At 36.1% G+C, this 25,854-nt stretch overlaps 3 protein-coding genes and 1 pseudogene across 4 annotated transcripts; 1 reads left to right on the top strand and 3 right to left on the bottom strand.

Moving 5' to 3' along the window:
* The first annotated feature begins 1,012 nt into the window (after window positions 1-1,012).
* LOC115995773 (inorganic pyrophosphatase 1-like) lies at window positions 1,013-2,762 on the top strand. Of its 2 annotated transcripts, none has more exons than XM_031234907.1 (4): window positions 1,013-1,263; window positions 1,444-1,613; window positions 1,687-1,888; window positions 2,149-2,762. In XM_031234907.1, the coding sequence occupies exons 1-4, from the start codon at window positions 1,120-1,122 to the stop codon at window positions 2,482-2,484; spliced, it is 852 nt and encodes a 283-aa protein (XP_031090767.1). In that variant the 5' UTR covers window positions 1,013-1,119; the 3' UTR covers window positions 2,485-2,762. The 2 variants fall into 2 exon arrangements, with proteins under 2 accessions (XP_031090767.1, XP_031090768.1); XM_031234908.1 differs by having other exon boundaries at window positions 1,014-1,263; window positions 1,492-1,613.
* Window positions 2,763-3,203: 441 nt separating this feature from the next.
* On the bottom strand, window positions 3,204-5,734 carry LOC115995772 (serine acetyltransferase 5-like). The gene is made up of 2 exons (XM_031234906.1): window positions 5,296-5,734; window positions 3,204-3,973 (listed from the first exon to the last, which is right to left on the bottom strand). The coding sequence occupies exons 1-2, from the start codon at window positions 5,692-5,694 to the stop codon at window positions 3,482-3,484; spliced, it is 891 nt and encodes a 296-aa protein (XP_031090766.1). The 5' UTR covers window positions 5,695-5,734; the 3' UTR covers window positions 3,204-3,481.
* Window positions 5,735-7,987: 2,253 nt separating this feature from the next.
* LOC115995844 lies at window positions 7,988-13,062 on the bottom strand (annotated as a pseudogene).
* A 7,380-nt stretch (window positions 13,063-20,442) lies between these two features.
* On the bottom strand, window positions 20,443-25,854 carry LOC115996859 (ABC transporter C family member 8-like). The gene is given in 13 exon segments (XM_031236293.1): window positions 20,443-20,723; window positions 20,816-21,055; window positions 21,139-21,202; window positions 21,274-21,579; window positions 21,662-21,876; window positions 21,963-22,257; window positions 22,342-22,506; window positions 22,601-23,209; window positions 23,292-23,378; window positions 23,452-23,772; window positions 23,843-23,893; window positions 23,896-25,475; window positions 25,767-25,854. Coding segments are annotated over 13 exon segments (4,086 nt in total). The 5' UTR covers window positions 25,795-25,854; the 3' UTR covers window positions 20,443-20,598.

The following is a 25,854-nucleotide window of genomic DNA, read 5'->3' as shown; positions in this document are numbered from 1 at the left end:
TTTGGTATAATTTCTTTTCTCAAAAAGGCTAATTGAAAATGCTGCTTTGAGTAGCCTTTTGAAATTTAGTGTGTTGGAGTTACAAAAAAGCTTATTAACCAAATACTTATATTGATTTTTTAACCAAGTTAAACAACTAATAATTGTCAAATAGGCCAAAATTGGCTAATAGGCTAATTATTTACCAAACAGAACCATAATTTGTTATCTGCAGACATATAATATATTAACTACACGTGACTAATATATTAACTGCAAACACATAATGTAATAAATTATAAATTAATTTTTTATTAATTTTATTTTATTACTCCGTAGTGTATAAATTGTGCAAACTTATACAAATAACAAACATTTTATCATAGTTTTTATTTAACTTTTATGTATATTTAAAATATGTTATGAAATAGATTAAAGATGGAAGAGATGGGTTCGAACGGAGGCGCTACTGTCTCTTTGTGCTTCAGTAGGTTGAGAAAGTAGTTATGAACAGGTACTACATTGTAATAGAGTCAGCAGTACTCAAAGATGGAATGTTTTAATATATTGTTTCATATTATTTATTTATTTTAATCATATCCATTCATTATATATTTTAAATAAAAAAAAAACTTTCCAATGGATTCGGGTTTGTGTAAACAGATTAATTTATGTGGAGATTCACAGCCGCGATGGTAGAATTGAATGTACTGCCCGCACCCAGAATATTCTGTCTCATATTATTTCTATTTCCGTCTGCCTAAATCACATGCCTAAAAAGCCCATTTAATGCTAACCATAGATCATCCAAGAGAATCTAACGGCTAGAATCACAAAGGCCTATTTACTAGGATTCCTACATCTGCCTCTCTAACAGTAGTAGAGGCTCGACACCACACCCCTACCCAAAGAATAGGAAATAGACCCCCAGAAATAGTAGGGTGTACAACAAACACCAAATACCAAAATAATATTCCCTTGGCATCTTCTCTGGTTCCTAATCCTATATATATCCCTTATTTCTCAAGCTTCTCTCCACCCAAAACACACACGTAACTACCCCTCCCTGTCCCTTCTTTTTCTGGTCCCCTTCCTAACCTAACCTCCAACAAAACCAAAACCAAAAAAAAACAATAACAAATGGCTGGAATCGGAACCGTGGTGGTTTTTGATTTTGACAAGACCATTATCGACGTGGACAGCGACAACTGGCTCGTGGATGAGTTGGGTTTCACTGATCGCTTCAACCAACTTCTCCCTACCATGCCATGGAACTCTGTCATGGTTAGTTTATCTTTTCTTTTCTCTCATCTATACTAGTCAGTGTCGCTCTGATCAGGGCCGATTTTTTGATTTGCTGGCACTGTGTTAGTAACTAAGTGAGACCCAAAAAATTGCAAAGAGAAAATGCAAAAAACCTAATTTTGAGCCAATATAATCACAAATACATGTACTACCTATTAGGCCAGGTCTGGATTAGGGGCCGGCTATGATAATCCCCGTTATCCGCAGGACAAGATGATGAATGAGATCCACGCCAAGGGGAAGAAGATTGAGGACATTGAAGAGGTTCTCAAACGGACGCTCATCCATCCCCGGATAGTTCCTGCCATTAAATCAGCTTATGCTTTAGGGTAATATTTATATATATAATATAATGTATTTGATCTTCCTGCGACAAACTTTGATTTTTTGAATGTTTTCTAGGTGTGATTTGAGGATAGTGAGCGATGCGAACGTGTTCTACATTGAAACCATCTTGGAACACCATGGCATCCGTGAATGCTTCTCGGAGATCCACACAAACCCGGGCTATGTCGAGGAAGGCCGGCTAAGAATCCGCCCTTACCATGATTTCCACACTTCTCCCCACGGCTGCAACAATGTCTGCCCACCCAACATGTGCAAGGTAGCTATATATACTCAAGCTAGCTTTGATTAGTGAATCATGTTTTTGCATGATATATATATATACGCATGCAAAGGGAAATATTCTGATGTGATCAGAATATTCCCTGTTTCAACATTATTCAATTATAAACTTCCACAGAAACTAACAAATTACTAAAACTGGGACAGACTGCCTAACTAACACATAGCTGTCTGGTTCGCAGATTGCGCCGGTTGAGGGCCCTCTTATTCTAATCAAGGTTTTATTGGTAACTACAGGGTAAGATTATAGAAAGGATTCAAGCCTCCTTGGCTAAGGAAGGGAAGAAAAGAATGATTTACCTTGGTGATGGGGCTGGTGATTTCTGCCCCAGCCTGAAGCTCAAAGAGGGAGATTTTCTGATGCCAAGGAAAGATTTCCCAGTCTGGAAATTGATAACTGAGAACCGAAAGCTCTTGAAGCCTGAGATTCATGAATGGACTGACGGTGAAGAGCTCGAGCGCATTCTGCTTCATCTCATTAACAAGAACTTACCTGCAGCTCAACCCAAGTTCCAGAAAGTTTCCATCCAGGCTCACAAGGCCTTGCCTAAAGCTATCCCTGTGCCATTTTAGTGCAGGCGGGCAAATTAAAGTTGCTTAATTGCTATCTGTTTTTTTTATTGCAGGCCGGCAAATTAGAGTTGCTTAATTGTTATCTGTTGAAACTATTGCACCAGGTGTGAACTAGCCTACTAGTTCACCCTGATGGACCAATGTTGTAGCCATGCTTAATGCTTTAGTTACTGAACTGAAACAAAGAGGCCAGTAGTCATCATCTGAGCCCTATTTTTATGATTAACATGCAATAATAAAGTCAAATAGTTCTCATAAATAAGATCCGAGTTACACTATATAGGGGTGTGTTAATTGACCATTGGAATGTTTTCTGCGGTTCTGTCTATTGGCGTCTCCTATGGGAACAGACTTCCTCTCTTTAGCTCACTGACTGGCTCAAACTAAAAGGACCGGATTCCGTGACTTTGTAAAATTATAAGTTTGTATCCTTAACCATTTTGGTTGAGGTTACCCCTACTAAGCTATCTCTATACTACTAATTTTGCTTTTAGGTGATAAGGGAAATCCGCAGGATTCGAACTCGTGACCTTATGGATTACAAGTTTGTATGATTACTTACTCCTACTAATTTTGCTTTTGTTTCAATAACACCTCCCAGAACTTTATAAAGATAGCCGTAGTATTTCAGGCTACATTATCAGGCCTAATCTACTTGACAAGGGTTAAATGGTTTGGCCAAATCCGGCTATGCAAGTTTACAACTTCTAATCAAAAGCTGAAGTAAGCCAGGAACTAATATTGGCTCTAGTTCCATCAATATTCACCCATTATTCTAAAGTATTATTGAGAAGTTATATTCACCCATTACTCTTGCATAGAAGTCAAGAGAATGATAGACCAAGTTTATTTTATTTTACTCTGCACAACGCTAACCAGATACCTCTATGAGATAAACTCTCACCTAGTTTACAAGAAAATTACATTTCAATATTAATATTCCCATCAAGTTGACACCAGGTAAACACTACCATGGTTTTCTTCTTGAGAGTGCATACTAAATAATGTAGTCAGACCACTGAGACATAAACGAAGTATGATCCATGGACTCCCCAGGGACATCTTCATGAACTTTAGGCTGTTCCTTCCCGCCCACGAGCCTTGCGGGACTTCCAACTGCCGTGGTCCATGGTGGCACATCACCCAACACCACCGACCCAGCTCCTATCTTTGCTCCCTCACCAATCTTTACGTTTCCCAGTATGGTTGCCCCAGCGCCAATCAAGACTCCATCTCCAATTTTAGGATGCCTATCACCACTAGTCTTCCCGGTTCCACCTAATGTCACATGATGTAGCATGGACACATTGTTCCCCACGATTGCTGTCTCTCCAATCACCACTCCAGTCGCATGGTCCAGCAATATCCCCTTGCCTATCCTTGCTGCAGGATGTATATCCACTGAGAACACATCTGCTATCCTAGATTGTAGTGACAGAGCTATTGGTTTCCTGTCCTGTAGCCATAACTTATGTGCCACCCTATGAGCCTATATTGGGGGGGGGGGGGGGGAAGAAAAATCAGCAATACCATCAGTTAAATTGTGGTTGTGTTTGGCAAGGATTTCTCTAAAAACAAGAATATGTACTATGCCAAACTTTTTACCACATTCATGTCGGTAGTTACACCAGTAATAATGTAATATATTTATATATTAAGAAACTTGAAATTGAAAATAGATTATTTACACTCATACCCATAAAGGATAGGGTTAATTCCACCGTAGACTTACCTAGACACAAAGTACATGACTAGGAAAATCCTACAAGTGCATTGATTAGTGTATTCTAATTACTTAATTGTTCATTTACAAAAGAAGAGTTGAGTTGATAAATTGATTATGAAAACTAAATAAGCAGAAAAATAAATAACATTAAAGTAAATAATGGAAAATCTGTCAAGAGATTATGGTTTATAAAGCTGCCTTTGTCTAAAATCTTGATTTTTTTTGGAGCAAAATAAAGTTGCAGCAGTATTTTGTTTAGGTAATGGGGTGCACATTTGATAATGATTCATTGGCATCAAATCCTGTAATTAACCAATTTCCAACTACAAACTACTATAGCTGGCTAACCATTCAGTGGACTCCTTAATTTAAGAGATGTGAAAATTAGAGTAGATCAACAATTACGCATAACGCATCAATCTCACTGTGTGTATCGTCATAGGAATACAAACAAGAAGATTTTTGGAACTTAATGGGTAATAAGTTTTAGGTAGCGGGAGAGAGATAGAAGATTATCACTAGTATGTGCTAAAGGGGAAAAATACTAATTGAACCATCAAATCCTTAACTAGGTTTCCACTCAGCAGCTCCACTGCCACTTCACTTCTCTCCACTGTTATTTATGAAGTGTTGAAGCAGCCGTTTGCAAGAGCTTCAACAACTAAAAATAAATAACAATTTCTCTGGTCTCTTTCTGTTGGTTTTTTATTTCAACTCAATTTAACTACTTTTGATTTCTATGTTCCTGAAATTGAACTTTTTAGTAGATTTGAATAATTTTCTTACCTTCAATTTTTTGAGTGTATGCGTATGAGTGATTGAGTGCACATTCTCTACTTATGATTAGGTTTTAGAATGGGTGATTTATTTTTTCTATGTTTTCTAAGAATTGATTGTGTGCCTAAGTTGTTAATGTAATTTAATTATAATTGGATTTACATAGTTACACTCTACAGATAATATGCTTATCTTTTAATCTCTTTGTATGTGTTGAGTTCAAATAGATGGAAGCATAGAATCATTGAAAACCTAGAAAAATACCTTCACTCTGCGAAAACCCTAATAAAAAGGAGAGAAGTAGTTACCTGGATGGCTAAGAAGCCCTTGTAATTCAAAAGGCAGTGAGCGAAGGAAATGCAAGCAGGGTCGCGGACACGGGCGGCACACAAGTCGGCGACGGTGGCGGCGCGGAGAGAGGGATCGGAGGAGAAGGTGTTGAGGAAGAGATCGTAGAGGAGCGTGGAGAGGAGAGTGGAGGAGCAGAGCTTGTTTCCGAGATGGAAGGAGAGGGAGCGAGACAGGGAGGAATGAGAAATTATGGTGGAGTAGAGGTAGCTCGCCAGCGCCGGCTCCGATTCGGCGTCACGCTTCGCCTCGTCCCTGATCTCCGACCACACCCGGCCCTCGGCGTCGGCGTCAGCTTCTCCGCCGTTGCAGCATACCGTCAGGTGTTGTACACGCGCGTTGAGTCCCTCGACTGTCATCGGCAATTTTTTTTTTTTTTTTTGGCTATTTGCGAACAAGAATTGTAAACGTCTGGAATTTTATAATTTATACTGCAAATAAAACATTTTTTTTAAATGCATTTCCCTCGGAAAATACTACAGAAATATAATATTCGGAGTATTTCTTATGAATGTCCGAATGGCAGCTTATGAGCTTGAATGAATCAATTATCAGTAATTTAGGTTAGTTTATTTTAACAGGTTTTATCTAAAATATATTTACAATGAGCTTTTAAGGTTATTAAAATTAAATTCATTTACGAAATTCATTTGCGGGCAATGGTTGGAGATTTTTATGATAATATCTTGATAAAAGTCAAACTTATAACTATTTAAGTATGATAATTATGCTTCAACTACTCAACTACGAATTACAATGAATAATGAATTATACTTTAGATGATAAAGAAAAAAATACACATTACTACTCGAAAATATAAATATTTAATTACATATTATTTTCGAGAGTATAGTATTACAATCTATCATCTCAAATAGGACTTCTTGGTTGAGCTTCAGCAGAGAATTCCTTCTACGTAATGCTGGAACTAATATCTCGCTACTAAATTAGAAAATGAGAATTGGTTTACATAAGTTTTGAAAACTCTTCATACTCCACTACCTTCTACCTTCTCCTAGAAATCCTGAGGAGATTCTATTAATATATCACTCATATACAAATAAAAGTGGACTTATGCTTTGATCACAAGCCTCACGTTTTCACAAATTTCACTTTTTACTACTATCTATTTCAATGAGTAGAAATGTTGGGTTGAATACAAAAGATATATTCTTCTCCAACTTTTATGTAGACTTGACGTTGAATGATTTTTGTATCTGCCAAAGTCTTTCTTGATCTTGAATGGTAGCACTCTCTCTCACTGGTAGATTGGTTCACTTGAAAACAATTCCACACTTCTTGTACCAATGCTCTTGTAGCACTTTGTTTGTTTGAGGAAAATAAAATTCAAATGTATTTGTCCATTCTCACTGTCACATGAGTTTTGCTCTGGAAACTTAATTTTCTGTTTTGAGCATTTGTCTTGGCCGATTATGAAAATCTTTCTTAAGATGTGTACCTAGCACTTTTAAAAACTTTGGCAACATTCTTTTTGTTGACTGTACAGTTTAAGTTGTTTACTATGCTATCAATGAATGTTTTGATGGTCATCCGTAAATTAACCCTATTACTTTTCAGAGATTTACTTTTCGCATCAACATTTCACCAACATTTCATATTTGACTTAATAAAGAATAGTCAATCCTTCTACTTTATAGTGACTATTTGGTTAGTTCTACCTTCCAATCCCAATGACTTTCCAAGTAAGGTCTGGTCCTTCCACTTTTTTACTGTGAACTTTTTTATCTTCAACTTTTTAATTTTTAGCTATCCGATCTTCAATGCTTAAACTTTTCGGTTTTCAAGACTTGAACTATTTGGATGCAACTATCCATTACACTTACACTTTCCGAACTTATACTCTCTTAAAGTTACTTTTCAGATTGAATTACTTTCCAGCATTGTTACTTTTCAGTTGGATAAATCTTGGAGAGTGAACAACTGAATAGAGACAGAGAGTGAGGCGAAGGGAGTTACCTAGTAGATAAGTAGAGACTAGAGAGACGACTACAGAGTCTCAGAGATGAGAGACTGGAGAGAAATGAAAATTGGAGAATAGAGAACTCTAGTTGTGAGAGTGTCTGAGAGAAACATAGAGCGAGACGAAGGGAGTCGTGACTGCGCAATGGATAGAAATGGAGAACCCTAGCTAATACTATATACACACACACACAACAAATGACGTCATTAAGCATATATATATATAATTTCGGGTTTTCAGACAAGTCATGTGGGTTTGTCAAGTAGGACGGGTTTTGCACAAGCCTAAGTATAATTCATTTGTAATAGTAACCTTTCGAATAATACATTGAAGAATTTTCTTAAGTCGATAAAATAAAATTTGGAATTCTTAATTTATTTGGTATAATTATAATTAAAATCTAAATTATATGTTCCTAACACTAAAAATAAGCTCAAAGGGTGGCAATTGATGGGCACCCTCCCATTTCTCTTTTTTGTTCTTTTCTAAAAATATTTTTATTTAATAATGTTTGACTGAAAATTAGAAAATTACTTTATTTGATTTTCGATAAAATTCGCAGCTGCTAGTCTACTACTTGAAAGTGCACTCTGGATGAAGTATACCCATCACAAAGTTTTTATACAGTGATTTTTTGGTCATATTTTTAACATAGCATTTATTTTCTTTAGTAGGACATCAATGGTTGAACTCTGGCAGGGAATTCCTTGTGCAGCTGGACCAATATTCAGCTACTAGTTTTGAGAATGCAGAATTTGTCTCCTCCATAAGCTTTGAAGGCTCATCATACTCCACTAGCTTCCCTGCAACAATATTTCTTTTTAAACTCTCATTTTTAAAACTTGCAGGCCTATTGCCTTTGAATGACTTATGTTTCTAGCTGATGTTCAATTCTTGAATGCAAAATTTCGGTAGAGCAAGTTCACTAGGAAAAGGGAATTGAATGCACTATAACTTGATGGAATGGAAAGATGGGAGGCTTACCGAAAGAGAGGACGAGAACCATGTCGCTGTCTATAACAGTGGGAACACGATGAGCGACAGTGATCACCGTGCAGTTGCAGAATTCTTCTCTGATGATTTTCTGCAGAGTGGCATCTGTAGCGGAGTCTATTGAAGCAGTTGCCTCGTCCAGAACTAAGATTCGGTTGCGTTTGAGGAGGACTCTTCCGAGGCAGAAGAGCTGGCGTTGCCCCATGCTCCAATTCTCGCCCTCATCACTCACTGTTTACAGCAAAACCATAGCAAATTGTATGAAGTGCTACAAATAAATCTCGAGTCCTGCCAATAGATACAGACTCGAGGACTTTTAGTCTTTGAATTGACAGACCTGAGGAATCTAGCTGGTGTGGAAGTTTGCTAATTGTGTCCTTAAGCTGGCACTTTTCTAGAGCCTGGAAATCGAAAACATTAACACACATGGAATGATGGAAATGTAGCATATATAATCGACTTCCGTGATTGGGTTGACAAGTTTACCTTCCAAATCTCATCATCAGAGTAAAGACCTAAAGGGTCCAAATTTGTTCTTACACTCCCTCTGAAAAGAGTTGGCTCTTGCGGGATGATGCTAAGTTTTAGGCGTAAATCCTTGAGGCCTATGGAACAAATGTCAATACCATCTATAATAATTTGCCCACTGTAAGGCTCTACCAGGCGAAACAATGCACTTATTAGTGTTGTTTTGCCGCTTCCTGTCCTCCCCACAACTCCTACTCTCGTTCCTTCACCGAAGGTGCATGTTATCCCTTTGAGAACTAACGGGGCATTGGCATAGTATCTTACCTGCATCCAAACAAAGTATTGTGTGACGAGAGTACTTTTGAAACATTTTAATCGATTTGAATTGAATGTCATACCTTAAGGTCCACGAGCTCTACTCTACCCTTGGAAGACCAAGAAGAGTGTGGCCTATTATCTTCCACAACTGCAGCTGGCTCGGGAGTTAAATGCATAAATTGTTTTATCCTTTCAGCTGAAATAATATAGTTAGCTAAGCTGCTATACCATCTGGTTAAAAACACTTGTCTGATTGATAATGCCAAAGCGCACGACAGAGAGAGTCCCACAAGACCTGAGCCAGGAGAATCCAATTAAGGTAGTCTTAGAAGACCAACAATGTTGTTTTTTGATGTGGTAATTAAAGAGATGATGAGGTTTAGTACCTGGAGGGAGAGAGCCCAGGATTAGGAGAAAAGCGGCAACCAGAAGGGTGAGATTTTGAAGTACTTCAGTTCTCAGAATTAGCCACTCCATGGCTCCAGTTGAGCAGAAAAAGACTTTTGCATAAACATCAACTAGTTTCAGATAGTTGTGGTAAAACTTGTCTACCATATCAAATGCCCTTATTGTGGCAACTCCAAGTGACGTCTCGGTTGCATAACTCATTATAGGAGCCTTTGTTGTCCCATTGATACGCATCAGTTCCCTCGCTGAGGGTTGATAGTATTCCTTCATGAAAACAAAGTGTTAGGATCAAGTGCTTACTATTATGCCAAAAGCTATAGCTCACAGCGAAAAGGCACAACTTTATTTTCTTATATATCGCCACCACATTTTTAAGAGGTAGGGCTCAACAATTTCCCCTCCCATCACCTGCTAGTCTTAACTACACATGCAGTTTTTGCTCCACATTTTCAAGAGGCAGGTGTTGGATTTGACCTTTCACCGACCTCCACCCAACAATCCCCCTAGCCACCAAAGAAATTGTCAAAAAGTACCATTTTTGTAAGCTTGGGGGGGGGGAAGAGAATTGTACTAATAGAAATCTCACCTGGACATATTTTGAGCCAATTATAGCAATGATGCCTACAATGAGAACCTCCCATGTGACAGAGGCCATAATGCCAATTATCCCAACCAATTCTAATGCACCAGACATTGTATAAACATAGGCAAAAGGTATGTCAAAGTCTAATACACTCAAATCAGAAGAAGCCTGAGAGGAAAAATATTGAAAACTATCAGAACACTAGTCCAAAACCCATATATTATATACTCTAAAGGGAAATGCATTTATCTTACTCTAGTTAATATCCGGCCAACTGGAGTAGAGTCGAAGAAAAGCATAGGTGCCTGGAAAACTGAACTGATGAAACCAGAGAAAAAGGCTTTCGAAGCTTTTAGTCCAAGGAGAGCTGGAAATAAGGATCTGAGATATACAAAGAATGCACTAAGCAGTGAAACCAAAGAATAAACTCCAATAATCACGAGATGACTAATTTTGTGACTTTGAACGGTAAGTGCTAGCCAATAGTATGCAGCAGCCTGAAACACCACAAAACCAGTCTGACTCACGATGTTTAAGATCACGTAAAAACACCCTTTTGAGACTAAAACATAATCCATGAATATCTTCCACATAGCCTCGGTGGATTCCTTCTCCTCATCTTCTGTTAACTGAGTGCCTTCCTTTGAAGAACTTTGACCATTTTCTTCATTTACAGAAGTCTTGCTGGCCTCTTCGAGCCCACAACTATACTCTTTGGCAGGTCGATGATCATTATTTCCTGTCAGATGATCAAATGCATTTACCACTTTTTTTATGAGCACTCACAAGCTTTTCAAAAGCCATCCCGGTCCTCAATAGCTCATTATAGCTTCCGGATGAGGTAATTTTTCCTCCTTCCAGTACCTAAAAATATAAATATCGCATCATCTTGCAGCCAAAAGTTGATAGATTTGCACAATAGTTCCCCCGTGAGGAGAAATCGTTACCAGAATGTGGTCCACGGCAGAGAGAAATTCCATTTGGTGAGTCACAAGAATGACAGTTTTCATCGCCAAGACACTCATAACACAATCCTGCAGTTAGGTTCAAACTCTAAGTGAAATTTATCAACACATACATATAACTTCGTGTTTACCCGAATAGACTTACGTTGAAAAGAGTCGAAGCAGTATGTGCATCTACTGCACTAAAAGGGTCGTCAAGAAGATAGATATCTGCATCACTATACACTGCTCGAGCCAACTGAATTCTCTGCTTCTGTCCACCGCTCATGTTGAGCCCTCTCTCACCTATCTCTGTCAAGTCACCATAGTCAAAACTATCAATATCTTTGTCTAGAGCAGATACTCTTACTGCCTCGTCATATCTATTTTTGTCCATTGACTTCCCAAAGAGTATATTATCACAAATTGTCCCACTTTGAATCCAGGAAGCTTGAGAGACATAAGCAATGGAGCCAAACACATTTACCTGGATATAATTGCAAATAGCAAAAATTCAACAGAATGACCAAAATTTTTGAAACATTAGAAGAAAGTAACATAAAATATAACTCACTGTTCCCGAAACTTTGGCTATTTCTCCAAGTATAGCGAATAAAATTGATGACTTCCCTGCTCCTACCGGTCCACAAACTGCAATTTTCTGGCCCCTTCTTACTTCAAAATTTATGTTTGTAAGTACTGGATTGCCCGACTCTGATTCCCAACTGAAGCAGCCATTCACTACACGAACACTATTCTCTAATCCAAAAATCGGAGATCGTATTAAATCCACTTGTTTGAGGTCATCTTCTTGTAGGAACGAATTGATCCTATCGAGGGAAACTTTAACCTGAATTATAGCAGGAAGAGCATCCGGTATTGTCCTTAGAGGATCTGACATGCCCCTTAATGCTGCCAAGACTGTGAATACAGTAGCGGCATTAAATGCAGCACTGTTAAGGATAACACATCCTACAAATATAACGGAGGAGAAGATTGTTGGAGATATCCAGTACAACAATGTACAGAGTGCTTTGCAATATTCAGCTTCTGTTAGCCATTTGAATTCGACCTCTCTATAGGATTCAATGATATGTTTGAAGTTTTCTTCCCATGATTGTAACTTAATGATCTTCATACTATTCAGGATCTCAGACATGCACCTAAGTCTCTTGTCTTGGGAAACCATAAACTCGAACTGACACTTCTGAAGTATTTTTGCAAATGGTACATTAAGAAGGCTACAAATAAGGATAGGGACTAAACTGAGAAGGGCACCGTGGCCAACCACCCAAAAAAGAACTGCAATAAACAGAAAAATCTGCAGTCCGGAAATCCACAGTTGGTGAAACCACATCACAGATTCCCCCATTCGATACGCATCAATTGCAATATAATTCACAACCTCCCCGGTTGAATGCCTTTGCCTTCTTTGGTTGGAAAGCTTGAGCTGCTTCTGGTACACCGCCACCATTAGAGCTGATCTAATTCTCATCCCAACCCTCTTGGAGTAGAAAGTGAAATGCCGATTGGATAGAGCATCAACAACCTTGGCAACAATCAAGCACCCCACAATAAAAACACCTTTGGAAGGTTCTTTATTTTCGCGATTAGAATATTCTACAGAGGCATACAGCAGGAGTGGAGCAACTATAACAGCGGCCGACCTAAGAAGTGCATAGACTCCCCCAACCACCATTTCTTTCCAGTACAATCTTGCTATAGCCCTAAGGATCAGGTTTGCTGAACCATCGCATCTCTTATCTGTTTGGAGCAAACCCCATTCGCGAGATAGTTTCTCATAATTTAACTCGGCTTTATCTTCCAATCCTAGGCAAGGGATGTCTTCAAGAAGTAAATTTTTCGTTTTGCCTAACCGAAGCAAATGGTTCATCCAAGAAAACAACAATTTGCTAAAGAAACCGGCATGGCTTATAAGGGTTTGTCTCTCATCAGATTGCTGCATCAACAGAGGTTCAGACAAACTCTTGTCTGGAACTGGTTGCCAAACATGAGAATTGCAAAACCCCATTAGTCAATATCAGAATGATTCATTAATTAACACGATCATGAAGCAGGAAGATTGATTAACAATCCAATAATTTTGCAACTCATAAATGTACAATTTCATCAAATTATTACAGCTTAAACCTTAGTTCTAAATAGACAGCCAACATAATAGCAGTAAATGATAAGAGTACAATTCAGAAAGTTTATAACTTTAACACATTCCTAAAACCCTCCAAAGCTATATACATGTATGCCGGCTGGATTATTGAAAAGGCGTTGAAGAAAAACTCACCATGCAAAGAATGTTGTGTAGAAGCCATTGTTCTCAGCTCTGTTGAAATGGTTTGTTTGAGAGCTCAAGTGTGTGAGTGCCTTCTTTTTGTTCAGGTGGTATTTAAAGTCCATACCCGTTGGCCATACATGGATATTTACAAATAAATACTTATAGGTTCAAGCTAAAAATATTTAAACTGATATTTTTGTAAGAGTTAATTTCAGAAATGGTCCTCTTCCCTATTTACTTTTACTAATTTTTTTCATCGATTTTTAATTTGACCAAAGTTGGTCTCTTAACTATTGATTTTGTACTAATTTTGGTTCTTATGTTAAATCTCTGTTAAATAAGTGTTAAAATTGAGGGTAAAAATATAAAACCAAATATTTGAGCCTTTTATATATTACTACATGTAATATATACTCCGTAATAATTTTTATTGTATATTTTATTGTTGTATTAAGTGTTTTTTTTTTTTTTTTTGCTTTATTTGATAGCAAAAGGGGTAGAAAAAGGCACCTGTATGTTAATTTTTTTTTTTTTTTTTTTTTTTTTGGGTTTTTTTTTTTTTTTTTTTGCTTTATTTGATAGCAAAAGGGGTAGAAAAAGGCACCTGTATGTTAATTTTTTTTTTTTTTTTTTTTTTTTTGGGTTTTTTTTTTTTTTTTTTTGCTTTATTTGATAGCAAAAGGGGTAGAAAAAGGCACCTGTATGTTAATTTTTTTTTTTTTTTTTTTTTTTTTGGGTTTTTTTTTTTTTTTTTTTGCTTTATTTGATAGCAAAAGGGGTAGAAAAAGGCACCTGTATGTTAATTTTTTTTTTTTTTTTTTTTTTTTTGGGTTTTTTTTTTTTTTTTTTTGCTTTATTTGATAGCAAAAGGGGTAGAAAAAGGCACCTGTATGTTAATTTTTTTTTTTTTTTTTTTTTTTTTGGGTTTTTTTTTTTTTTTTTTTGCTTTATTTGATAGCAAAAGGGGTAGAAAAAGGCACCTGTATGTTAATTTTTTTTTTTTTTTTTTTTTTTTTGGGTTTTTTTTTTTTTTTTTTTGCTTTATTTGATAGCAAAAGGGGTAGAAAAAGGCACCTGTATGTTAATTTTTTTTTTTTTTTTTTTTTTTTTGGGTTTTTTTTTTTTTTTTTTTGCTTTATTTGATAGCAAAAGGGGTAGAAAAAGGCACCTGTATGTTAATTTTTTTTTTTTTTTTTTTTTTTTTGGGTTTTTTTTTTTTTTTTTTTGCTTTATTTGATAGCAAAAGGGGTAGAAAAAGGCACCTGTATGTTAATTTTTTTTTTTTTTTTTTTTTTTTTGGGTTTTTTTTTTTTTTTTTTTGCTTTATTTGATAGCAAAAGGGGTAGAAAAAGGCACCTGTATGTTAATTTTTTTTTTTTTTGCTTTATTCTGTGTTTTTTTTTTTTTTTTTTGCTTTATGGTACAACTCATCTATCACTTTGATTACCAAATTTTCAACCAGCAAAAAAGGCAAATTAGAATAGTAAAATATTAACATAGAATAAAGCAAAAAAAAAAAAAAACACACACACACACACTTAATACAACAATAAACTATACAATAACATTCAACATCCAGCTAGAGAATTTACAAAAAATAAAAATAAAAAAATAAAAATAAATTATTACAAGAGTATATATTACATTGCAGTAATATATTAAAGACTCAAATACTTGATTTTACATTTATCCCTCAATTTTAACACCTATTTAACCTATAGTTAACAGAATGACCAAAATTGGTATAAAATCAATAGTTAATGAACCAACTTTGATCAAATTAAAAATCGATGTCAAAAATTGGTAAAGTCAATAGTCGAAGGACAATTTTTGAAAGTAACTCTATTTGTAATTAGTGTCAACTTTGAATGTGCACCAAATAAGTCCGATATGCATCTGTCATAACTAATAGTGTAGTTAAGAAAATTAAGACATTGTTCAAGTTTGTTGCATTATTATATTTTATCACCTAAAGCTTTAGACCGACGCATTTAAGTTTTTACAACTGACGCACCTTAAGCACACAAACAACGCACCTTAAAAAGTCAAATCACACACCTTAAGAAGTAAAACAGCGCACTTTAAAACTTTAGACCGACGCACCTTAAGTTTCAACAAAAACGCACCTTAAGTTATCAATTGAAGAACTGATGCACCTTAAACACAAAAACCGGGCACCTTAAGCACAAAACTTACACACTTTAAGTTCTTAACTACATAAGTGACGCACCTTAAGCACAGAAACCACGTACCTAAAGAAGGAACATGACGCACCTTAAGAAGGAAAACCACGCAACTAAAGTCTTAGGCCGACGCACCTTAAGTTTCAACAACTGACGCACCTTAAGAATGAAAACCACGCACGTTAAGAAGAAAAAACGTGCACCTTAAGCTTCAGGTTGACACACCTTATGTTTCAACAACTACTCACCTTAAGCAAAAAAACTACGCACATTAAGCAAAACAATCACGCATCTTAATCACAAAAATCACACACCTTTTGTTTCAAGAACTAATCACCTTAAGCACACAACACACGCATCTTAAGCAACAAAACTCACGCACCTTAAATTTGATTTAGATGCAAAAATTACTAAATTGCCATTGCATTTTTTTTAAAAAAAAAATTTGGTAACCCTGAACGTTGATGTAAGCAAGATAAATGACTTAGATTTAACCGCACGGGAACTGAATTATATGAACTAAGAACGCTTCGCAGCGCGCCATATGTCCAGATGTAGTTGCACCTAACGTTATAACTAGGTGCATGAATGTTAATAAGGTAAATTACTTACACTTGTAAGTGAAAATAGGTGCACAAGTGCAAGTAAAATGTATTACAAGTGCAAGTAAATTGTATACTGAACATCAATACTAAGTGCACCTAATGTTATAACTAGGTGCACCTAATGTTATAATTAGGTGCACCTAGATTGCATCTAGGTGCATGAATGTTAACAAGGTAAATTACTTGCACTTGTAAGTAAAAATAGGTGTGCAAGTGCAAGTAAAATGTATTACAGGTGTAAGTAAACTAAACGTCGAACTCAATACTAAGTGCACCTAATGTTATAACTAGTTGCAAATAACATTATAAGTGAGTACACCTAGGTGCAGAATGTTAACAAGGTAAATCACTTGCACTTATAAGTGAGAATAGGTACACTTGTAAGTGAAACTAAGTGCACTTATAACCATGGTTGAAAAAATCGCTAGGCGTTCCCTAGGCGCTCCCGAGCGCCTAGCGCCTAGGACGCCTAGCCGGGGATTAATCGGCGCCTAGGCATTCGTGTATTTTATTTTATTTTTTATTTTTTAAAAATTTGTTTAAGTATTTTTAATTTTTTAAAGACTAATAATTATAAATTATATAATATTTTAATAGTTAATACTAAAATATTAAATATTAACCTAAAAATATCTAAAGTTTGTACAATTTAGGATTATTTCACTCAAAACGATGTTGTTTTGAGTGAAATAACCCATTAAAAAAAAAGAACAATAATTAATCGACCGACTAAAAGGCCTAGTCGGTGCCTAGTCGATCTAGTCGACGCCTAGGCGGTCAGCGCCTAAGCGGCCTAGGCGGTGCTTTGGCGGCCTAGGCGGAGCTTAGGCGGCCTAGGCGGTCGCCTAGCCGGCCAGCCGCCTAGACCACCATTTAATGTGATACGCTAGGCGGTCGACCAGCGCCTAGCGCCTAGGCGTGGATTAATCAGCGCCTAGGCGGGATTTTTGCAACACTGCTTATAACACAATTACTTGCACCAAAGTTCGAGTTATTTACGAAAATGCCATCGCGTCGTTTTTTTTAAATTTTTATAATTACATCTGATTCGTTGATCTGGACACGTGGATAGTTGCGAAGCGTTCTCAGTTCTCTCCTAGGCGATGGTTCGCACCTGAGCGCGCCCATATATATATATATATATATATATATATATATATTTATTTATTTATTTATTTATTTATTTATTTATTTATTTATGGTACCTTTTTAGCACATATCAGGAGACATTTTGTTTTCTTTTTTTTGAATAAAGACATTTTGTTTTCTTGTTTCTACATTTCATCCTACATAGTTATGTACTTAATTACTTAGTTATTCCCATATTATTATATTTCGTGATTAATAATTTATCTCAACTACCTTTGTATTTCTTGTATTCGTATTTCGTTACTTACGGGTACAAACAAAACAGAATCATTATATATAAAAATAGAATCTACTTCAGGTGCGATCGCATCTTAACGTGCGGTCAGTGTAGACTCATCATTAGAACATATGCGCACCAATAACCAATAGTGTAAGGAAAAGTACAACAAAAATATACCAAAAAATACACCATTAGGTACACATTACAAAAAAATGCACAATTAGGTATGCATAACAACATCACACAGTGTTCAGAAATGCACAATTAAGTGTGAAGCATTTTTTTTTTTTGTGTTGTGTGCATTTTTATGGTGTATTTGTATATTTTCTTAACATTATTAGTGCCTTTTTAAGCGGTCGCACCGACCGCACAGGAAAGCGCAACCACATATATATATGACACGTTTTTAGTATATATCAGGAGACATTTTCTTTTTTTCTACATTTCATCCTACATATATAGATATTTACTTAATTACTTAGTTTTCTCATATTATTATATTTGGTGGTTAGTCATTTATCTCAACTACCTTTATATTCCTAGTATTCGTATTAATATATATATATACACACACACACCATGCTTAGTTATTGAAATGAATTTTGAACAAATAAGAATAAAGTAGATTCAATCGTACTGATAACATTTTCCATAGCAATAATATACAAATAAAGTAGATTCAACCATACAGAAATTGGCTTATTCTTGTGAAACCAATTACCCACTTGCATTTGTGTCAAAAAAAAATAAAGAAAAATTTCATTTTTGTCAGTTAATTATTATATATGAATCACATTTGGTCCTTGATTATTAAAATTTACTAATTAAGTGCATAAATATATAATTTGTAACGTATTTGGTCATACCATCCAATTTCTTAACCAACTATTATTGAAACTGCTCATTCAAAAAGGAGCACTGCATTTGCTTCTTTTGGAAGCAACACTTCTAGAATTAAGGTGCACTCCTAGTAATACTTGGCTGGGAAATTGAATTGAACGGTAGGACCAAATATGATACAAATTTATAACATAGTCATGCACCTAATTATAAATTTTTAATAATCAATGATCAAATATAATTCATCTATAATAGTCAAGGAACCAAAAGTGAAATTTGTTCATAAAAATAACCACTTGCATTTCAATATATATAAACCAAAAATAGTAGTGTTGCATAGAAACGGCTTAAAAAACATAAACGTTAAGTTAAGAATTCATAGTGGTCGTTAGTTGGTGGTCATTTTGAAGTTTCCAACAAGCGCGTTATCAAACATACTCGTTGGGCGCAAGTATATTGTCACACACCTATTTTTTTCTTGTTTTCTTTTTTTCAAAAAACCCTATCTTACAGGAGAAATGTTTTTGAAAAAACCCCACCCCCCAACTGTTAAAAAACTCATTCTTAGTTTTTCCACACACACAAAAAAAAAAAAAAAAATCCTCTCTTACAAGAAAAGGGCTTTTGAAAAAATCTCACCCAACTGTTAAAAATGCGTTCCTAGTTTTTGCATTAAAAAATAAAAAAATAAAAAATAAAAAATAAAAAACTCATCAAAAAGTCACTCATGGTATTGCTCTTACTTTCCACTTCAAACTTAATGGCTCATCACTACTTTTTTCAGGTGACTAAAAGAGGAGGTAAATCAGACGTGTCTCAACTAGTCAATAGGTTCCTAAATGTTTGTACACGTTCTTACACCATGCAATTATTAGCAAAACAAAATTTTTCAACTTATTTTGAATTGATTGACCAATTGAATGTTGTCCTAAAGACCCATATTCCACTACTTACGGGTACAAATATAAGTTGTTGATTCATGTTTGAGTTTATTTTATTTTATTTTTATCTTTGATTGTAGTGGCATTTATATTTTTATCATGAATTTTGATTTAGTATGCTAAGAGTGTGTTTGGTTCAAGTAATATAAAATTATCTAAGTAATGTGAGTATGGTAATGCTATATTAAATTCTTTGATTCAAGTTATGAGATTACTTGGTAATGTTATATTATCTCCAAAACTGATGTGACAATAATATTTTAAGGTAATAATTGAATTATATCCATCATTCTACGTAAGCTAAGATTACCTTTCAAATTATAAGTTTGCCCTTATTAATTTACCTTATAATAATAATAATAATTATTATTATTATTATTATTATTGTTATTATTATTATTATTATTATTTATTATTATTATTATTGATACATTTCTAATACATGACAAAAATAGGCAAGAGCAGAATATCCTAATACCAGCCGCTCATGAAATGTTCATATTCATTGATATTGTTAGAATTTCTTGTATAAATAGGCTATGTTTCTTTGTTTAAACCAGGTCATTGAATATTATAAGAGTAACACTTGTATGAGATCTCTCATGTCTCAATATGTAAAATGAGTCGAATTTTTAATTAATGGGTCAAATATTTGATTAATGAGCCGAATCTTTGACCTCATTAATCAAATATGTGACCTGTCTCACGAATTGAGACCCACAAGACGGTCTCACACAAATTTTTGCCCAATATATTATATTCTCCATTCACTAGCTTTGATTTGCATATAACAACCCAAAAAACAATTCTTGGATGAATATGAAGTTGATTCTTAAAACATGTCAATTAAGTTTTTAAAAAGAGAGTTTTGAAAGGCTTTGAAGAAGTCTTTGCTCCACATTTAAAAAAAAAAAAATTGAAGGAGTTTTAAATTTAAAAAAGTGAGTTTAAACTAGTATGAATATATTTTTGGGTAATTGAAAAATTCAAAATCACCACTCGATGGTGTCTATTGAGTTAACTCACTCAATCACGTACTCATTTTAGGCAAATTACTTAATTCTTTCTCTCTCTCCCTCCTTCATTTTTTTTGAGGGATGAGGAAAACTCGCAACTAATGCTGACTAGCTCAAATGATCAAGAAGCAAGGCCAATTAGAAAAATGTTTTTATTTTCTAATGTTTGACTGAAAATTAGAAAATTACTTTTATTTGATTTTCGAACCGCTAGTCTACTACTTGAAAGTGCACTTTGGATGAAGTTCCCATCACAAAGTTTTTATACAGTGATTTTTTTGTCATATTTTTAACATAGCATTTATTTTCTTTAATAGGACATCAATGGTTGAACTCTGGCAGGGAATTCCTTGTGCAGCTGGACCAATATTCAGCTACTAGTTTTGAGAATGCAGAATTTGTCTCCTCCATAAGCTTTGAAGGCTCATCATACTCCACTAGCTTCCCTGCAACAATTTTAAAAAACTTCTTGAATGCAATAATTGTTGGAAGATCAAGTAGGTTTACTAGGAAAGGAATGGAAGGATGGGAGGCTTACCGAAAGAGAGGACGAGAACCATGTCGCTGTCTATAACAGTGGGAACACGATGAGCGACAGTGATCACCGTGCAGTTGCAGAATTCTTCTCTGATGATTTTCTGCAGAGTGGCATCTGTAGCAGAGTCTATTGATGCGGTTGCCTCGTCTAGAACTAGGATTCGGTTGCGTTTGAGGAGGACTCTTCCGAGGCAGAAGAGCTGGCGTTGCCCCATGCTCCAATTCTCGCCATCATCACTCACTGTTTTGTGTGCAAATCTTGAATCCTGGTATGGTAATATAAGATAACCATGTATAGTAATTAAGGCCTTTAATTTGACTCACCTGAGGAATCTAGCTGGAGTGGAAGTTTGCTAATTATATCCTTAAGCTGGCACTTTTCTAGAGCCTGGAAATCGAAAACATTAACACACATGGAATGATGGAAATGCAGCATAGTGATTGGGTTGAAAAGTTTACCTTCCAAATCTCATCATCAGAGTAAAGACCTAAAGGGTCCAAATTTGTTCTTACACTCCCTCTGAAAAGAGCTGGCTCTTGTGGGATGATGCTAAGTTTTAGGCGTAAATCCTTGAGGCCTATGGAGCAAACGTCAATACCATCTATAATAATTTGCCCACTGTAAGGCTCTACCAGCCGAAACAATGCACTGATTAGCGTTGTTTTGCCACTTCCTGTCCTCCCTACAACGCCTACTCTCGTTCCTTCACTGAAGGTGCATGTTATCCCTTTCAGAACTAACGGAGCATTGGAACGGTATCTTATCTGTATCAAATTAAAACATCATACTGTGCTATATATTAATTCTGTGTTGTACGTGTCGAGAGTACTTGTGAAAATGTCATACCTTAAGGTCTACAAGTTCTATTCTACCCTTGGAAGGCCAAGAAGAGTTTGGCCTATTATCTTCCACTACTGCTGGTGGCTCAGGAGTTAAATGCATATATTGTTTGATTCTTTCAGCCGAAATAACATAGTTCGCTAAGCTGCTATACCATCGGCTTAGAAACACTTGAGTGCCCGTTAGTGCAAAAGCATATGAGAGAGATAGTCCCACGAGTCCTGAACAAGGAGAGCGGAGAAAGCAAGGCGGTCTTAGAAGAGTAACAATGTAGTTATTTGATGCAGTAATAAATGAGGTTTAATACCTGAAGGGAGATAACCCGTTGGAACTAGGATTAGGAGGAAAGCGGCAACAAAAAGTGTGAGATTTTGAAGTACTTCCGTTCTCAAAACTAGCCACTCCATGGCTCCATTCGAGCTTAAAAAGACTTTTGCATCTGCATCAACTAGTTTCAGATAGTTTTGGAAAAACCGGTCTACCATATCAAATGCCCTTATTGTGGCAACTCCAAGTGATGTCTCGGTTGCATAACTCATGATTGGAGCCTTTGTTGTTCCATTGATTCGCATCAGTTCCCTTGCTGAGGGTTGATAGTATTCCTTCAGGCAAACAAAGAAAGCGTGAAAAAAAAAAAACATTTTGTAAGCTGGGGTGGGGGAGAATTGTACTGATAGAAATCTCACCTGGACATATTTTGAGCCAATCGTAGCGATGATGCCTACAATGAGAACCTGCCATGTGACAGAGGCCATAATGACAATTGTTGCAACCAATTCTATTCCAGCTGCCATTACAAAAGTATAGGCAAAAGGGATGTCAAAGTCTAATACACTCTGATCTGAAGAAGCCTGAAGGAAAAAAATAGATATATTGAAAATGATCAGAAAACTAGTCCAAAGCCCAAATATATTATACACCTATAGGGAAATGCCATTATCTTACTCGAGTTAATATCCGTCCAACTGGAGTAGAGTCGAAGAAAAGCATGGGAGCCTTGAAAACCGAGTTGATGAAACCAGAGAAAAAAGCTTTTGAAGCTTTTAGTCCAAGGAGAGCTGAAAATAAGGATCTGAGATATACAAAGAATGCACTGAGCAGTGAAACCAAAGTATAAACTCCAATAATCATAAGATGACTAAATTTGGGACTTTGAATGGAAAGTGCAAGCCAATAGCTCGCAGCAGCCTGGAGAACCACAAAACCAGTCTGAGTCACGAAGTTTAAGATCAGGTAAAAAGTCCCTTTTGAGACTGAAACATAATCCATGAATATCTTCCACATAGCATCAGTCGTCTCCATCTCCTCATCCTCCGTTAACTGAGTCCCTCCCTTCAAAGAAATCTGACTATTTTCTTCGTTTACAAAAGACTTGCTGACCTCTTCAAGCCCACTGCTATACTCTTTGTCAGGTATACGATCATTATTTATCATCACGGGATCAAATGAATTTACTGCTTTTTTATGAGCATTCAGAAGCTGTTCAAAAGCCATCCCAGTCATCAATAGCTCATTGTAGCTTCCTGATTGAGTAATTTCTCCTCCCTCCATTACCTAGAAATATAAATATTGCATCAATTTGTAGCTATCAGTTAAGAGATTTGCAGAATGGTGCTCCCTAAGGAGAAATCATTACCAGAATGTGGTCAACGGCAGAGAGAAATTCCACTTGGTGAGTTACAAGAATGACAGTTTTCATTGCCAATGCACTCATAACACAATCCTGCAGTAACATTCAAATTCTTCATGCAATTTATCAACATATATGACCTTCATGTTTACCCAGATAGACTTACATTGAAAAGAGTCGAAGCAGTATGTGCATCTACTGCACTAAAAGGGTCGTCAAGAAGATAGACGTCTGCATCACTATACACTGCTCGAGCCAACTGAATTCTCTGCTTCTGTCCTCCACTCATATTGAGTCCTCTCTGACCTATCTCTGTCAAGTCACCATAGTCAAAACTATTGATATCTTTGTCTAGAGCAGATACTCTTATTGCTTCGTCATATCTGTTTTTGTCCATTGACTTCCCAAAGAGTATATTATCACGAATTGTCCCACTTTGAATCCAGGAAGCTTGAGAGACATAAGCATTGGAGCCAAACACATTTACCTGGATACAATTGCAATCAATAAAAATATTTTGGAAACACCAAAAGAATATAGTTTAATGTATAACTCACTGTTCCTGAAACTTTAGGTACTTCTCCAAGTATAGCATATAAAAGTGAGGACCATCAAATGCAGCACTGTTAAGCAGGACACATCCTAAAAATATAACAGAGGAGATGATTGTTGGAGACATCCAGTACAAAAAAGTATTCAATGTTTTGCAATATTGAGTTTTCGATAGCCATTTGAATTCAATCTCTCTATAGGATTCAATGATATGTTTGAAGTTTTCTTCCCATGATTGTAACTTAATGATCTTCATACTATTCAGGATCTCAGACATGCACCTTAGTCGCTTGTCTTGGGCAATCATAAATTCAAATTGACACTTTTGAAGTACTTTTGCAAATGGTACGTTAAGCAACCCACAAATAGCGAGAGGGACTAAACCAAGAAGGGCACCAAAACCAACCACCCAAAAAAGGACACAAATAGACAGCAGAATTTGCAGTCCAGAAATCCATCCAACATGAAACCACATTGCAGATTCCCCCATTCGATATGCATCAATTGCAATATAATTCACAACCTCTCCAGTTGAATGTCTTTGCCTGCCTTGGTTGGAAAGCTTTAGCTGTTTCTGATAAACCGCTACCATTAGGCCTGATCTAATTCTCATACCAATCCTCTTGGTGTAGAAAAAGAAATGCCGATTTGACAGAGAGTCAATAACCTTGTCAACAATCAAGCACCCCACTAGGAAAAAACCTTTAGAAAGTTCTGTACTTTCAAGATTAGAATATGCTACAAAGGCATATAGCAGAAGTGGAGCAACTACAACAGCAGCTGACCTAAGAAGTAAATAGAATCCCCCAAGCACCATTTCTTTCCAATATAATCTTGCTATAGCCCTAAGAATCAAGTTTGCTGAACCGTTGCATCGATTATCTGTTTGGAGTATGTCCCATTCACGAGATAGTTTCTCATAATTTAACTTCGCTTCATCTTCCATTCCTAGGCAAGGAATATCTTCAAGAAGTAATGTTTTTGACTTGCCTAACCGAAGTAAATGGTTCATCCAAGAAAACGACAATTGGCTAAAGAAACTGGCATGGCTTATAAGGGTTTGGCTCTCATCAGATTGCTCTAATAACAGAGGTTCTGACAAACTCTTTTCTGGAGCAGGTTGAGAAAGAATGAGATGCAAGTTTCTAATAGCACAAAAGGGAAGCAAGAAGGTAATTATCCAGGAGATAACATCCAAAATTTGGATGCTGTATGTTGTAATCAAAACTTCAATATTCAGAGAAGAAACCATCAGAAAGAAAACAACCCACCAACAAGACATGACAACTTTGACAATTTTGGATCCTAGAACAAGCAGGGATAGGGTGAAGCTAATCCAAATTACTCCTTTTATGAAGTACGGCAACCAGCTTAGATCACTAGAACTAGTGTTTTTTGTGATGAGTTCCCAAAGACTAGCACCAAGATATCCAAAGCTTGTAAGAGCACAACAAAGTGATATCAATAAAGTGATCCAGGACCTCCTTGATCCTCTAATATCAATCCTCATTACAGAACCTACAAGCAAGAGCAGAAAGAAAAGAAAGGCCAGCAATAGACTCAAGGCATCTACCAAAGCTCTGTGGATGCACAAAGAACTCCAATCAAGATCTCCTCCACAAATCCAAGAAATTTCCCCTGCAGTACCAATAGGTTATAGGTAGCCAAACACTAAACTACAAAACACCATTAGTCACATCACTCATAGGGTCATTAACACAAACATGAAGCAGCAAGATTGATTAACGATCAATAACTTGTCAACTCATAAATGTACAATTTCATCAAACTATGACCGCATAAACTTTAAATTCCAAATAGACAGCCAACTTTGCTGCGGTAAATGATAAGCATTCAGAAAAGCTAATAACTTATAAACACTCCCAAAGTTTACTATAGAATGGAAAAATGCGTTGAAGAAAAACTCACCAAGTAAAGAATGTTGTGTAGAAGCCATTGTTATCCGCTCTGTTGAAATGGTTAGCTTGAGAGCTCAATTTTGTGCGAGACAATAATG

This window comes from Ipomoea triloba, chromosome 11 (assembly GCF_003576645.1).
Source record: "Ipomoea triloba cultivar NCNSP0323 chromosome 11, ASM357664v1".
Lineage (NCBI taxonomy): Eukaryota > Viridiplantae > Streptophyta > Magnoliopsida > Solanales > Convolvulaceae > Ipomoea > Ipomoea triloba.
Note: the sequence above shows the minus strand (reverse complement) of the source record. Positions and strands in the feature narration are given on the sequence as shown.